The sequence below is a fragment of the Parambassis ranga genome, chromosome 8, assembly GCF_900634625.1.
Source record: "Parambassis ranga chromosome 8, fParRan2.1, whole genome shotgun sequence".
Classification (NCBI taxonomy): domain Eukaryota; kingdom Metazoa; phylum Chordata; class Actinopteri; family Ambassidae; genus Parambassis; species Parambassis ranga.
Window position 1 is genome coordinate 11,774,393 of NC_041029.1, and position 16,982 is coordinate 11,791,374.

The 16,982-nt window shown below is 41.3% G+C and overlaps 1 protein-coding gene across 2 annotated transcripts in view; it reads right to left on the reverse strand.

The window, feature by feature from the left end:
- Positions 1-16,982, reverse strand: part of olfm2a (olfactomedin 2a) — a 37,572-nt gene that overhangs the window by 4,360 nt on the left and 16,230 nt on the right. The window contains exons 1-3 of one of the 2 annotated variants that reach the window (XM_028412003.1): positions 13,543-13,695; positions 5,610-5,759; positions 747-902 (exon numbers count right to left, since the gene is read on the reverse strand). In XM_028412003.1, coding sequence (XP_028267804.1) covers positions 747-902; positions 5,610-5,759; positions 13,543-13,686 — 450 coding nt within the window. In that variant the 5' untranslated portion in view covers positions 13,687-13,695. Of the gene's footprint in view, positions 1-746; positions 903-5,609; positions 5,760-13,542; positions 13,696-16,982 lie in introns of those variants that run through there. The other variant, XM_028412004.1, reaches the window with a different exon arrangement.

A 16,982-nucleotide genomic window follows, 5' to 3' on the forward strand; every position in this document is an offset into this window, starting at 1 on the left:
TTGATTCTGGATGTTTTAAATGTCTTCGGTCTTTTTGATGAATTGGCTAATTTCATAAACCTCTACATTACTTTCGTCGGAATGGCTTTCATAAAACACACTGAAAGCAAAAACACAGCCATTGGTGCTTGTCTTGGTGCTGAGGCACTTGCCCAGCTGTAAAGCACACTTAGCATTTATCAGGGCGTCTTTTAATCAAACTATTTTATGGTCCATCTAATATCTGTAAGAGTGTGAGGAATGTGCAGTAAGGCTGGGTAAGACAGTCTCCTGACAGGAAGACAAAAAGGCCTGCTGATAATGGAAGCTAAGCCTTAGCTTGTAGAGAGATAAGGTAGAGATAAATGTGAATATATGTGCCCGTTATCTAAAAGCAGACACCTGAATCTTAAGTATATAGAGTACGAAGAAGCTGAGTGAAAAGAGAAGAGAAAGTATGTAGAAAGAGGAATACAGAAAAAAACACTCTCCTTCCAGGTCCAAGGATTTAATAATTCAGTAGCATGTGAATTTACTTGGAATCCTCTGTGTATGACTTTACAATTCAGATATAGCACTGGAATTGAATTTGTGTATCTATGTTTATCCTGCACACTGTGGAGAGTCATCTGAAATTTTATTGTCTGTGAAGAGTGAAAGAAATCGCAATGCAGCTGGCAAAGTGTAGTGAGCAATGCTACTTGGAGAGCCTGTGCATTCACCTGACACACAAACCACTGTACAGCAGGCAACATACAGCCAATTACCTGAAAGCCCTTTGGATTGAGGCTGCGGGGATTTTCGGACGCCACCTTCAGCTTTCCATCCACCACTTTCATCAGACTCTCTGTGTTCCTCACGTACTGCAGGTCTCTGTATGTTCGTAGGTCCAGCACCTCCATCGACTGGCTAATGTTTTGAACCTGTTACATGCAAACACACACCCACATGCACACATTTGTTTATGTTTATTCTCAAAAGATCTGTGTTTGTTGTCTGTGTATGTCATCAACACTCAATTAGAACCCATACAATTTTCACTTTCAGTATTATCATTTCAAGTGTATTGGCTACTCTGTGGGTTTACATTCCTTGTGCGTAAGCGTGATCAGCTCCCCAAGGGTTAGTGGCTTTGCAGGAAAAATATGCTCTTTATGCTACTTATTGCAATTCATATAAAAAGTTTACTATCTATCGCTGCATTGGACCAGGTTAACTCATGTTAACTGCAGCCTAACATTAGGAAGTTGTAAAGCTGGCCTCTACTTCTGCATGAAAACATTTGCAGCCCATTGTGACAATACAATAAGCAATGCATGGACTACATTGTCACCTTCTAAATATCTAAACTGTCATATAAGAGCCAATAGATATGCTATGTATTTTGCTTAAGGAAAACAGATTCATTTAAATTATTTGAAATTTGGGGTTAAGATTGTAAAATGGGCTGCATCCCTTTTTACTGACCAAATTGTCCCACATTACCTAATACAGGTAACATACAGTTAAATTCTGAACCATAGTTTGTAAAGGACAGACACTTTGAGGAATTCAGATATTTTTTTATAATCCTACTGTAGCATTACATAAACTCTCACTGGATAGCTGAAATGATTGCCTTGAAAAGGCAAGAAATAATCAAAAGCAAAAAGAAGGATAAAAGCAGGAAAATAGTTCATATGAAACATGAGGATGTTTGAATTCTCTCAGGAAAAAGACTATAAACTATAGTACATTTTATGCAAGAGGTCAGTAGGTTCACTGGGGGGCCCACGTTATGATTATGCTACACATTGATGCAGACAAACTAACAGAATGAATATCATGGATTAGCAAACATGCTGTTAAGTAGGCGTTTATTGAATCTGCTTTCTCTGTGGACTCAGTTTTGCTCTATGTTTAATTTCTACTAAGTACTCAGCTTGTTCACTCTGACATCCCACTCTGTTGCTGCATAACCAGCCTACTGCTCCACACACCTCCTCATCTCGTGCACGTTGCACCGAACTGGCCAGAAATCATCCAAAAATGTTACCGTGCTGCTGTGTATATAAGAGGCTCACGTGTACATATGTCCGGCATGCCCACACAAACAGACGCCCACAGACACAGACATGCACTATCAAATCCAAGCTTACTAAGATATTTATATCAGTCTTAAGACAAACAAAAACAGACCAACTCTCAAAGGTCACAGTTTGGCATAAAGTCTGTTCAGCACCAAATGCCTTGCCTGCCTACTCTCTGACAACCCACTCATTTACTTTGTGTCCAGCCTAGAGCTTTCTGCACCCAACTCATCTTCCAGTCCCACATGCTTCATGAGCCAGCTGGGAATATTTGGTCAGAAAATATTTCTTGACCAATTAAAACTTTTTTTGACAGCTGTGCATATGGAGTAGTTGGAGGAGTGTGTGAGGGTAAAGGTTCCAGCAGCCTGGAGTCTAAACAAACATAATATCGCTATCCTCCACGGTGGCTAGAGTTGGGGCTACTCTGTCCTTTAAGGTGTTATTGAACTTTTCCACAAAACATTTCACACTTTCCTCTAGCCACTTAAGATTCTTCCCACCATCACAATTTCTGATTTCCAATCAGCCACAGCAGAATCTTGCCTCATGTTCAGTGTGATGACTCACTCCATGCCTCACATCTCATTTTATCTCATTTCAACTTAGTCAGACACAGGAGTCAAAGGGGATGAAATTTTCAGAAGTCTACTGTGAGCATTCTCGCACGCCGTCCTTCAGGGTCAGCTCTGCTTTGGATGGCAGCATGACTGCCTTTGCTGAAAGCTGAATAGTGTAGCACAAAGCTACTTTACATTCTTTGAACAGAGGGCAGTTTTGACATTGTTAGCATATCCTTGCCTTTCTGTGTCAGGAGGAGCTTTTGTGGATCTGGTCTGCTCAAACAATTCCCCAACATGCTCTGGGATCAAATGAGGTTGCTTTGGTCGGCATTCAAAAGGTTGAAGTAAGGCATCTGGACTTGTAGAGTTTTCTTGAAGATATTTTGCTGCTTATCCAAGCAGCTTCATCAGTTCTAACTGTTTGGTGGGGTTTATATGTGGTGGAGAACCTCAGCGGGTTGGTCTGTGTGAAACGCACTAAATGTCTCCATACTTACCTGTGTCGGTCTTACTGACTGTGTCTGGTGTGTTTAATGACGGGTTAATGACTATGAGACTACCAGAGGGGGACTGGTTGACACTTGCTGGACACATGTGACTTGGAGTCCACCATCTCTGTTAAGGGAAGGTTTTTCCAGCTTAACATAGATGGCTTCCTTGACTTCTCTTTCAAACAGTCTGTCCTCTCTGTCTAAGATGTGGACATAGTTGTCCTCGAATGAGTGTCCCTTCTCTTTTAGGTGGAGGTGAACAGCTGAGTCTTGTCCTGTGGAGGTGGCTCTCCTCTGTTGAGCCATTCTTCTGTGGAGTGGTTGTTTAGTTTCTCTAATGTACAGATCAGAGCATTCCTTACTGCACTGGACTGCATATATGATAGTACTGTGTTTTTCTTCTTCTTAACTTATGGATCTCACTGCTGTGTGATAGTGCTGACCCCAGGTGTCTTTATTAGTCCAGTCTGTGGACTGTATTAGACGGGCGTACTTGGCTTTAAAAGCTGGACTCCCACAAGTGGTGTGCATGTATTAAGGCATACCGCATACAGCATACCGTAAGTTTAACACACACACACCTAAGGCTTGTACAAATGTACAAGCTTTAATGTAAATCATTTGTTGATGTAAAATGCAGATAAAGATATACACCAAAAATAGTAATCTGATTCCGGGGTGTATATATAGTGTAATATGACAATTTGTTCTATATTTTGGGAACAGATGTCTAAGCTTTAAGGTTGTCTAGCAACCTTAAAGCTTAGCTGGCAGACTACAACCACTAATGTAGAAACATGGCAGTGCCAAAGCATGAATGAGGACAAGGCAAAGAGTGGTCTCCATCACATACAATATATACATTTTGTAGTTAGATGGGGTTATGTGTCCTCTGTTATTAGTTGTTTTAAATATTATACACATAGCTAAAGTCCTTATACTACTTTGTTTAGTTGGTGTAGTCTCTACATTTTCTGTTCACCTTTTCACCAACTTCACGATTTTTCTGGGTTACCAGGATGACCACTCCCAACTGAGACACCAGCATGCACTTACTCATACAGACACAAGAGATTGCCCACTGTGTTACATTCTGTCTGTCACTCATCACAAGAGATGACTCACATCACTTTCTGGCCGTAGCTTGAAGAGGGCCAATTAAACATACTGCTTCTGTAATACAGAGCCACATGTCCTCGTCCATCTAAAACATTTTCTATAAGAAGACAACACAATTTCAGTAAACAAGATCCCCTTGCAATATTGACAGCTCGAAAAATATCTCTGGTAACTGGAATTAAAAAGAAATAGGGACATAAAATATATTGGATGGATCCTAATGTCACTGTGTCACAATAACCAAAAATAGGAACATGTATGCACACACAGCTATACAATATACTGTAGGCTGTATATTTACACTCACTCACTCACTTTCTATATAGTCACTTTGTAGCTTTATTGACTTTGTCTCTGCCTAGCTATGGCTTTTCTGTTGGAATATACCTCTTTTAAAGTGTGCATGAGTGTGGATTTTGTCTGTATAAGCGTGTGTTTGAAACGGCAGCAGGCAGAGACTGTCGGGGGGAAAAGCCAAACTTCAATGAGAATGAATGCAATATGTGAATTCAGGTGTTTCATTGATCCATCAGGGCCTCTGAGCCTATTCAGCATCACAATTTACCACCACCTCCCTTCACATGACCACATCAATGTCAGCTTCCACCTTACACTCTTTATGCTACTTTTGTGCTCCAAGGCTTTCAGTGGCTCTCTGGATACACCTTATCTTTTAGTTGGTGTTGATTGTCAAAAAAATACCAATTCTGCTGTGAATAAAGTGCAGAGCTTAGCAGCGCAGCCTATCAAGTAATTGAAAGGCATTAAAAAAAACATTACTTCTCAGGTTTCTGTTATTTGGAGAGGTAAAAAGACGAAAAGATGAACAAACTGTCATTTCAACTAGAAGTGCAACATGCAGGATCATTCAGGATGTGAATTGTGAGTTTGTGAGTTTGTGTGTTTACGCACTTGACACTAGCAGGAAATTGCATTTGCATACACTGCCCTGTAGGTCAATAACACTCCCCTGCATGTAAGTAAATAATAATACAGATTTATTGTCTAGCTGCTGAAACAGTGTTGTACACTTGTCTGTACACTTGTGGTTTGTCTGTGTGCACATGCTTTGTATGGCATTTATTTTCTTCACATATGCACAAAAAAGTATATAATTTGTTATTATTATCTAATGATCTAAGAGAAACATTATTAGGAGATGGTTCAGTAAAAGCAATCGTAATGATTAAAATGATTCAAGCTTAATTTATTTTCAAGAACTTGTTCAAAAGTCTTCTGATTAGCGTGACTGATCAACTGTGGGGTAAAGGAAGACTGCTCACTTGAGCCTCCTGCATGTGACAGACGGTGACAGACATGAGCGCAGTGTATGTTTGTGTGGGTAAGAGAGCGCTCGTGTCTCAGAGTGTGTTATTGACAGCTGTCACCTTCTCCATGAGCTGGCGAAGCTGCCTGCTGCGTGGGTCTCGGTTACACATGTTCTGTGCTGGTGCAACCACGGTACAGATACACTTCCCATCTGCGTCCTGTGCCGAGCTGTAGATCTGCCAGCCCTCCTCCGGGCTCGGGTAAAGAGCCTGCAGAAACACAGAGACATATATATCTTAGACCAAGCAAAAAAAATGCTCCTTTCTGTCTGCTGTTGTTTATCCGCGTTGCTACCAAGCTGGCTTTTCAAAATGCATGAGACAAGATATTTTATCCTGCCAGCACAAATCATGAGTAATCTGAAAAGTGTTCCACCCTTATAAAGCATTTCTAAACCAATAAATTTATCAAGTTTTGTAGGAAATGTTTGGAGGAAAAAAGGAGTCTTTGATACATTCCATATCGTGATTAGTTGTTCCCATTCTGTCACCATAACTTAGCTGCAGTCATAATTTTTCTGTGGCATTATATTTTTTCTTTGCCAGAAAGTGCTCTTCCCCGAAGGCAATTAATGGCAATTGATCTTCCCAACTGCTCAAAATCACTAAATTCAGAAGGGGAGAGCAACAAAGAGACAGAAAGTGAAGCCAAAGATTGACAGAGGTGATGCTCACAGCAGTAAAGACATCAGAAGGGAGAGAGAGAGAGCCAACTCTTAGAGAAGATAATGAGAGAAAACAGATTGAGATAAGACTAGAACATTGGTGGAAAATACACAAAGGGGTGGAAAACACAAGATAGAGTCAAGCAAGAGCTCAATGGAGAAATAAGAAAAACAAATAGAAGGGAAAATAGGGATTTCAAAGGAAAGAAGAAGAAGAGGGACAGGGCCAGGCTGTGTGAAAGCAAAGCATCTAATAAGTTTGGACACAGAAAGGAAATAGAGCTGTTCTCGATCGATAATGCAGCCCCTTACCAGTGGAGGAGGGGTGAGGCTAAAAGGATGGATGTCTCTGTCTGACTAATCCAATCAAAAGTAGTGCTTTGCGCTAGCAAGCACATGTATAGGGTCCTTACTTTACGCAAGGTTCCTTCACACTGCATCTACACACAGTCAGCATATAAAGCCAAATGTAATGAGAAAGGGAACAGTGATGAAATCAAAGAGCCATCCACATAACTAGAAGTAAAAGCCTGGAAGTCTTTGCTGCTCTCCTGCTTTTTCCCGCAGAGAAGTGCTGTGCTGTGCTGTGCTCTGCTCTCGTCTCCTTGGGTCGTGGGGGGATCAGATTAAAATGTCTTGGGGGATGTGGGGACTCTTAAATCTGACTTACTTCAAATTGCATTGCGCCAAACAGACAACAGCTGTGCATCCTGCGGTAACCATAACGATACGTGTAATCGGTTTTCATTTTAAATCTCTTCATTATATTCAATGCATATTAAAGTGGCTCATAAAACTTTTAAATGAATGCATGTAAATTTAATTAAACCAAGGAGTAATATTCTATTCATACAGAATTACATGCATATATTAGTTATATTCTAGGATGACAGAATTTCCATGTGAACGACTCACAGAGGAACATGAATTATCATTCCAGTATTTTCAATATATGATGCATACCTGTGAGTCATTCTACATCTGCTTCCTGCAGTGACTTTTTGCCTGTCAGTCTGCACCTTTACTCTTTAAAGCCATCAGAAGGCTGTAACATCTTGAGGACCTAGTGTAGGCCATAGTTAAGATAAAAGAGGCAGCCTCTACGGCGGAAACTCTCAGAGTTTCTCCCAACAGCGCCTGTTTCATTCCACTGTTGCCCGGGGGGTAAGTGGTAGGGATGTGACAGTGGTGCATCTTTTCCTGTGTCTGTTTCCCTGCTTGCATCACGCTCACTGTCAGGATTTCTTATTTGCTGTAGTACACTATGTGTGCACCTGAGTATTCATCCGTGAAGTCTTTCTGTCAACATGCCTCTACATATCTGCAGATAATACATGCAAAAAACAGCACATATATGCATACACTTAAACCTACTTATGTAAAGTCCTGTCGTTGGATGTTTAGTAATGCATGTGTTTTGACATGAAGTTGAGAATGCTCAGAGATTGCTGAGGATGTATAGCCTTCTGTAATGCTGAGGATGTGTGTAAGTGAGTGGATTTTGAGGCCATGGCATGGCTCAGTGTCCTCTCATTACACTTGATGTACTGCAAAGCTAACAGGTGGAGGTTAGTGCAACTCAAACTACAGAAAAAAACACTTAAGTTACTCATTCTGACTGTATGTGCAGCCTCCAGTAAAATTACCACACATCCATACATGTGGGGGTTGTCTGCCTACGCACCAGATATTCACTTTTGGTTTCTTGCGAATGGATGCAGAAGTGTGCATCAATTTTTCATATCGCTATCAGCTTCAAAAGAAGCCACAGTTGGTGTCACATAGTGAGCAATAGAATAAAGACAAAAGTCAAAAATTCTACACGTTGGAGGCATGTCAGCTCCATTATCATTCCTTATTCATTTTCCAACATGTTTAAACTCATGCTGTGTTCCTACTAAGCAAGGGAGTTTTCACAGCAACACATCTCCCCCCTCTACTCATTAATGTTTCATAAATGCTGGGCTGAAATTAAGAGCTTATTTGAATCAGTTCCAATTTCATTACCACCCACCTATTCATTTTGCACTAACTTCCCCATTCTCATCACAGTGGCAGTTTAAGGAGAAGGAGTAAAGGGGTAATTCTTGAATGCAAATGTGCTTTTCTGGGGACGTCTACAAACATGCATGTCTCTCAAGGTGTTCATATAAAGTTTCAGAATTTTTTTGCGTAAATAAAATTTAAGTCTTCAGTCTACATAGAAGAAGGTATCATTGACAAAGGTTCATTTTGTTTTCCATATTTACACTGTGGATATTCAGAGAGAAATGGAGAATGAATACACTGCGGTGTTGTGTTTGATAACATAACCTGTGCTATGATCATGGTGCTATCTGTAGCTGGAGCACTTCAGGTTTGGGGGATAATCCTCTCCTCCCTGACACAGACGGTGGTTTCAGCAGAGAGGAAGCGTTCAGTACACTGTCCCAGAAATCCATCCATTAGATGTGAGGGATGAAATAGAATATGTAAGTGCCAGATTTGAAGCTGTCACATGGCTGCCATGAAAAAGCCCATTAAGGAAGAAGACAGCAGCAATGAAAACAACAGGAAACCGCAGAGGGCATGCGAAATGAAAAATCAATTGGGCCTGCTCACAAAAATGAAAATTACTCTTTAAGATTTCTTGGTGTATCCCTTTTGCACCACCTCAGGCTTCCTTGTGTTCCCATGACATCACGCTTGACAGCCAGGGTGAACGAATCCCTGCTAGCTGCTGGCATTTCTTCCAACCATAACCTCCCATTGCCCCGAGAGAATAAAGCAGGAGTTACTGATACACTGAGATGGGGAAGCGTTGTGGTTTCGCTGACAGCGAAGAGGGGAATGGTTCTAATTTCCTCTAGCTATGTTTAAAATCTGCCCAGTTAATACTGAATGACAACTTCAGGTGAATACCTGCTGATAGAGGTGAAGACGAGATGCTGCAACATCTCTCCTCTGCCCCGTCTGCCAAAACAGAACCAATGTACGTATAGTTGAGGGAGCTACAATTATAAAAGGGAACTAACCCACTTGTGCCATTACCTGCAAGATTCTCTAAAGCATTAAGAAACTTAGAATCCTTATGTTGTTAATGACTAACAGAGTTCAGAGGGATTATCCAATTAGACATTCGAGCTGGTGGTATTGCTGTCGAGTTGCACGATGGACTTCCTCTGGCGTTTCATTAGACCGACCCTGGAGCTGGCTGCTGTAAAGCTGGAGTTAAATGAGATCATAAATCTGCAGCTCCCTACTTTATGAGCATGACGGGAAGTCTATTATAACTTTCATAAGCAGCAGGCAGAAACGGGCAAACTGGCAGAGGCTGGCACAAGTGTTGAGATGTAAGAGAGCTGACCGCTGTGCTGTGATCTGAGGAGGCATCATGTCTGCAAACTGCAACACTACAGAGGATGGACAGTGTCAGAACAGGTGGCTGAGATAAAGTCAGAAAAACCAAGAATTTAGGAGGCATCAAGGAGAGAGAGTCAGGATAAAAAAGCAAGAAACGCTCCCTATGTAATCTGTCTCTGTCTCAGATTTCCATTCTGCAATGACAGCTTTGTTTATCAAAGTTGTATAGCTTCACTTTCTCTTCCTCTCTCCCTGCAGAATGATGTTTTAAACCAGCCTTCTCCCAATACTTGTCCCTAGCAAAGTAGAGCCATCTGTCTCTGCTGCACAGAGCTCAGTTCCATCTATATTATAGCCAAACAATCAGATCTCATTCTTCAAATTTGCTGGTTGTTGCTGTAATTGACTGCATACAGATAAACATGCAAATACACCCCCCCACTCTTCAAATGAACAATCAGTCAATCCTCAATGCACAACCCAGCTGCTGGCATTTAAAATAAAATTCAATAAAGACTCCCAGTCAAGTCCCTGCTCTCTTCTGCTCCCAAGGAAAAACGATTACCACAATCAGCACAGTATGGTTGCCAGTCAATAATATGACTCATAAACTCATCATGCCCCTTTCCCTGCTGCCTTCTTCTCCCTCCCTGCTGTCTTTCCCTCTCTCCCACTCCATCACTCCCATAGCTGTCGCCCCTTCTGAGCGGTGTCCTGCTCACTTTCGATCTGCACCTGACTTGTTCCAATCCAGATCACACTTGAGTGACAGTGGGGGTGGGCAGATGCATCAAGTGTTTTCTAAAGTGGTGGGGGTGGCGGTGGTGGGGGAGTTGGAGAACTCTTGGAGAAGTGAGGGAAAATCACACTCAGCACTTACAAACCAGCAACTACAACTTTGTCCTTTTTATTTGTATTTTTTGGTGCATGCTAATAGCTCATTGCTAGATGCCCTGGTGAAAAGCATTTGGCATTCACTCTGCTGTTACATGGGGACATGATAGCTCTATTACGTCTGGTGCTGATCAGACCGAGGAGGCGAGATTGTGTGAGGAAACACTGTATAAACTGTCACTACACAGTCGGTGCTTCATCAGTGGAAATATGGATCACTGAATCGTGTGAATTTTTTATCAAATTGCTTTTCACGGATGAAGCAATGCTTAACTTTAGCAGATTGGAAATCAGGATCAATACTACTTTGTATACAGGCTATCAGGTAATTAGTTCATGTATCACAACAAATGTCTCATAATTATACAGACTGGCTTTCACTTAGATTCTGGCTCTGGACACTACTTCACATTGTGGGGTTGCAGGATATCTGTCTGAACTGGTAAATGTTAATTGAAAGATGCATTGATGGACATAAAAGCAAAGTGCACAAATACAAATCTGCAGCAGTTTAATCTGTAATAGATAACCCTGAATCAATCTTTACAGACATTTTATTGGATTGCACAGTGGAAACGATAAAATGTACAGTCCCACATTCTGACAGACAGAGGTTAGTCGACCCCAATCAGATTCTAAGTCCTGGCTCTTTGTTCACTGCCATTTGTTGTTCTCTGCTTCCTTTTGATGGTGAGAAATATTTTATTCAATTCTCCTTCTTATTATAGATGTCCAAGGGAGCGCTACCCCACACTAAGACACACATACATCTTGCTGTTCAATGCTGTATTATGGAGATAAATCTACAGTGTGTTTATGATTTATGCATTCTCACAAAGATTCATTAAAATAAACTATAACGTGGATGCTTCGTACATTCTGTATTGCAGTTAAAAATCTGCCTGATTCTTCCATGAAAAAGTCAAAGAAAGTGTAGTTTATGTTGGCTCCTGTGTCCATAATCATATACTGACATCAGCAATGTTTGGCAGCTACCTCTAACTTAAAGGTCCACTGCTTTATAATGTTTGATCTTACCTTGCCATCATAATGCTCAGGTAAATGCAATAAAAAGCACATATGCTACAGATGTCACTGTAACGAGGGTAAATTTCATTTTTACGATTAAAACCAAAAGAATCTGTACCCTCTTCTGTGGAGTGGAGACTTCAAACAGAAATTTTGAATGCATGCCTGTTTGACTCTATAAAGCTGCACTCTCATGAAGAATTCCTTATCACATTATAGTGTGTGCATTGTGGCTTGCCATTATATGACCATACTGTAAAGCCAGGCTAGTTCTAAATAAGTGTTAGTCTCAGGGTCTTTTCTACTCATTAAGAAACATGAGTTTGCACTATCCAGATGTGCATAAGCATTCAGGCAGTGCTGTGCTCAGCACCACTGCAAAAAAGGCTTGTATAAACTCAGTCAGCTGTGTTCTTGGATCAGCTGGTTAGAAGACGGGCACAGAAAGCAACTGAAGCAGACTTTGAAAATAGCTCTAAGCTGGGAGAATGTGGAACGCCGCTTGCGTCGGTGCAGGGGTGGGGAGGCAGCCATGGAATAGCCACTGGCACGCTAGCACCAGAGTGTCACAAGACCGTAGCTAGATTGTCTTTGATTAGAGCTCTAAACATTTTGTGAGTCATGACTGCTTCTAAGATCATCACAGGAAAATGTCTCATTAAGAGTGATGGGACTTTGAGGCGAGGTTTTACATGAAAGTTTTATTTGCTGCCATTGTTTATGAAGAGAGACTCTTCCTGACTGAAAGTGAAGACATTTCCCATTACAACAGACGATTACGATATTATAATAGTTCCTGGCACCATCAAAGCAGCTCATCGGTTTTTATGAAACTTTGATGAAATGAACTTCAATAGCATTTCTTTTCCTTCATGAGAGGACCCACTCATAACAATGTCTAATATTTATCAAATCTTTTGAAAAACTAATGATGGTGCTTAAACTGCTCCGCTTTGTGCTTCATATTTCCCACAAAGATAACACTGTGCTTTTTCTTCCAAGAAGTCATTCCACCCCAACACTTCACTGCAACATTAAGGAGACATAAAATGGTAGATTGATGTTTTAACAAGCTGTTATAAATTATAAAACTCTTCTTCAAACAGACGGCCCTTCGCCCTCTGAGACCAGAATGCCTAAACATACTCAGGTCTGAACACACAAACATACTTGTGCGCGTGTGCATATATTCATGTGCACACACTCATCCAGATGGTCTTAGACCTCTTGGGATGTTCAATTTTATTCTGTCATTTCCAACAAAGCAGAGCATTTGCTTAATGGGTAAGGTGCCATAAAACACACACTCTGGATAGAGGCAGAAGCAATCATTAACCGCTGATGAGCCAGAAATGTCTAATCCTCTGCTCTGCTTAATATTTTTCTCTGTCATACCCCTGATTACCACAATTAAAACAGATAGAAAGGACTTTTGTACGTATGTGTGCATTTAAGACAATAAACTTTACATGTGAACTGAAGCCACAAAACATGTCTGACCTCCCAATACAACATATTAAAGGCAAACAGAGCCATAGAGGATTGAGCCCAAATCCAAACTGTCTCAGCCTCTCAGTCTTCCCCATCACCTCAGAATCTGAGCACCATCCGTCCCACCCTGAAGGTGACTGACAGATGGGATCAGCGTGAGCATCAGTCAGAACTGCTCCCACTCTACAACATATGATTTACCTTGTACGTCCATACTGCCTCCCCCCACCACTTGCCATCACTCACATGCCCACAATTCAGCATCATTACACTTAATCAGCTCTCGCTTTAACATGTGCATCATTCACTCTTAGCTGAAACATTGCTCTCACGTGCATGTCTGCCTCCATCGCCTGTCATTTTAACACAGCATAGTCCCACTCCTGTCTGTCTCCCCTTCTCTGAAACTCCTCTGCCTTTTAAACATAAAAGTCAGTCTCGTGTCTTCACTTTATCACAATTTCTTCTGCTGTGACATCCTGTTATGTTTCTGACATGCACCAAAATATGGTAAAAAAAAAAGAAAAAAAACACACACATGCTTGTCAAACAGCAAATGAAGTCATACGCACGCTGACAATCCTCTCTGAGGTTCCCCCTCTGGAGATGGTGGTCCCATTGAGTCCCACCAGAGATGGCAGAGTCTGAGACATCCAGTTGGTCACCATGGCCATGGTGCTAAGCACTGCCCCGATCTTTAGCATAGGAACACTCATGATTGCCTCCTGTGGGGGCCCCCCGGCGCAAACGGCCCTACAGCCAGCCCCTACCCTGCCCTACCCTAGACCTCGGCTCCAGTCAGCCACACTCTGCTCCAGACAGCCTAAGCAGGGAACCAGCTAGTCAGCTTCTGTCTCCCGAGCAGCAGCAGTGCTCCCAGAGCTGGTTAAAGCAGTTACCAGACTCACACACCACCGGCTCAGTCAAAGGGATGGCGGAGACCGGTTAGAGGAGAGCAGCTCACATCCAAAAGCATCGCACTGGAGCCTTCTCTCTCTGAGTGACTGCCTCGGTTTCACCCCTCCCTCTCCCTCTCTCTCTCTCTTTCCATCTCTCACTTCCTCACTCTCCCCTTGTCTCCCTTTCTCTCTCTCCCCCTCTCTTTTCCTCAAGATGCAGAGCTGCGCATTGGCCGACTCTGTGTCTCATCCCCTCCCAATCAGCCTCTGCTCTGTTCTTGCCAGCCCTGTTTTGCATGCATCTATCCATTCTTTTCCATTCCTCTCTCATTTTCTGACATTTGGCTGTTCTTTTATGACTCACATCTTGGCATGTGTGCATACGTTTCAGAGGTGAGATCTAAGAAAGGCTGATTTCAGACATAGAGCACAGATCAGTCTGTGCTCTATGTCTGTCTGTATATGTTATTTAACATGTGAGTGCCCAGAGCACCTAAGTGCCATCCCAGGCACAGTAGACTGTCCTGCCGTCTCATCACACTGTCAGTGCTGAATGGGTGGACAGATTAAAGGTTGGCCAGGGGCTCATCAGGACAGGTGGTTTCGGCAAGGTTTTAATGTGGGAGAGAACCAGGTGCTCTTGCCCATGGCTGCTTCTGACAGCTCATCTGTCATTCTGCTTTATGTCATATCAGCTTGTAGCTTGCACATTTTTCAGTGTTTTGCCAGCCACATTGGCCATATGGTCATATTCAGTTACAGTTATGCTAATGGTGTATGGTGCATGTCACAGTTTTCACTTTATACAAAACAATAAATAAATCCTCTCTTATGTGGATGCTGTAAGCAGGCCTTCCTTGAATAAGGTGGATTTACCTTTGTTTTACTGTTCAACACGATAACAGTAACATTACCAAAATTACACTGTCTATTTTGACATGATTTCACCTGGTGGTTGTTTTGCAGTCCTGATTTCAGCTTATTTCTGAACTGACAGAGGAAGTTCAGAGTTCTAGATTGACCTCGATGCAATATTTATTTTCCGAATCACAGCTGCCTGAATTTACCATTCGCCTCCTCAGTAATGTGCTGGATGGAATGAGGTATGGAAATTGGAAAATGCCTCAAATTTCTCCTTGAAGCTTCACCTCGTAACAATTTCTGGCAAGAAATTGGGCCACTGGTAGTGTCATTTTACGCTCTAAACAGCCATGCATAATGATGACAGAAAGGCCTGTTCAGACAAAACGGCCAGGTCATCTCCCTTTTTTTCCTTCCCTCCTGGTCTGCTGACTTATTCATTTTGTCAGCCATGGATCGACTGCCCTCCCCAACCAGTCACGTTGGGTGAGTGATATGGGTTCCTCCCTGTGTAGGGTGTACTGTGAAATGATATGAGAAGAGACAGCTTTCTGAGCCCTATCCAAAAAATGTCAGCCCTCCTCAACTCACCTGCTGCCTCTTCTTGTCTATGCTGTGTCCTCAATTTTTAAAGCAAGACTGTCCCCATGTGGTTACCAGTGGAAGTACTAGCAAAATCTGGCCAGCACAGAGTGACTGATGGCCATTGTCTTTTGTAATTAAATATAGCTCGTAACAGTTATCGCAGATAAACGGATAGATGGGCTGCTCTGGCATGAGTCTTGTTTTTTTACCTCCAACAGATATTTTTCAAGAGGAAAGAAACATTTAGTATAACACACACACATATATATATATATATATATATATATATATATATATATACACGTTTCATCTGATTTCACAGCACGCTTACGCTTAAAATGCACTTTGAGGAGTATACTTACACATTTGAAAGTTTTTTTATGCTCACAAGTTTGATATTGGTGATACAATAACTAAACAAAAAATATAGATACTGTCATTTATATTTTAAATTTATATTGCAGTAATGGTCATATTCACATGGTGGCAGCAAAGATTTAAACTTCAATGTACAGACACTCTTTAACCTTGAGTCTGTATTCAACTAACCTCCAGCTTTCCCACAGACACTCTGCTACTAAGACAAGAGGGATGAGAGGAACAAGAAGATCATTGCTCATTGATGCACCATTTTGGATAATTAAAAAGGCGAGCCACTAATGTAATTGTGTAATTGTGGCCACTGTACAAGAGGTAAGCTGGATAATTTACAGCAATTAAAACAGGAAGTCTATGAACATGAATTTCCTCCAGTGGCTCTAATTTGTGCAGTTTGTACAGTGCTTAATAATACATTAAGGAATAACAGGACAACACAGGAAAAGCTAAGAGAGGGCCTTTGAACCATTTGAAAAAATGTCAGGACTGATAATTTGCTGCTTCTCTACTAATCTGTGAAAATGTGTTTGTATAATGATTATGGTAAGACAGAGGTTGAGCTATTTTGAGATCAGAAGTTATGATCAAAGCTCCAAGTGTGGTATTTAAAGATCACTCAAAAGGGTTTGTGAGATCCTAAGTAAGCATCCCAGAAAAAAAGATTTATGTCCTCTGCTGTCACCCATTATAAATGCTTCTTCAACCGAAAGATGTTTGTGAAAAAGTGACAGCACATAAGCTGATTAATTAAGGTTTTATGTTAAGGGTAAGATACTGGGTATGTGGTATAGGTTAGAGAGAAACTTTTCAAGTGTAATGTGTCCAAATATGTATTCCTGTAACACTGTAAAGGCTACAGCCATGCACAGTTGAACTGAAGTACAACTTTAGTTAAGTCATAAATTCCTGAAATACTTCAGATTCCTGACTATTTCTACATCAAAGCAAAACTTAAATAGTTTTAGTTTGGATTTTGCCATAGCAGTGACACAATAATAATCTCTCTAGTTCGATGAAAATATTTTTGTGTGCTTTGATGATGCTATGCGAATAACGAAATACTAGATGTGTGCTGTGCTTGCCGGCTCTACAATAAAGGCACATTGAAGAATTTCCTACATCATATCACACATTTTTACCTCAATATTCGAGGTTTATTGATTTGGCTGTTTTAAATGAGGTGCTCCTAAGCTCTTTAAAATTCTTCCCACAGATTACAGGTCAGATGCCATCTTTTGTAAAGTGATGGACCAAATAAAGGATGGGAATAATGAGAGAGAGATGAGGAC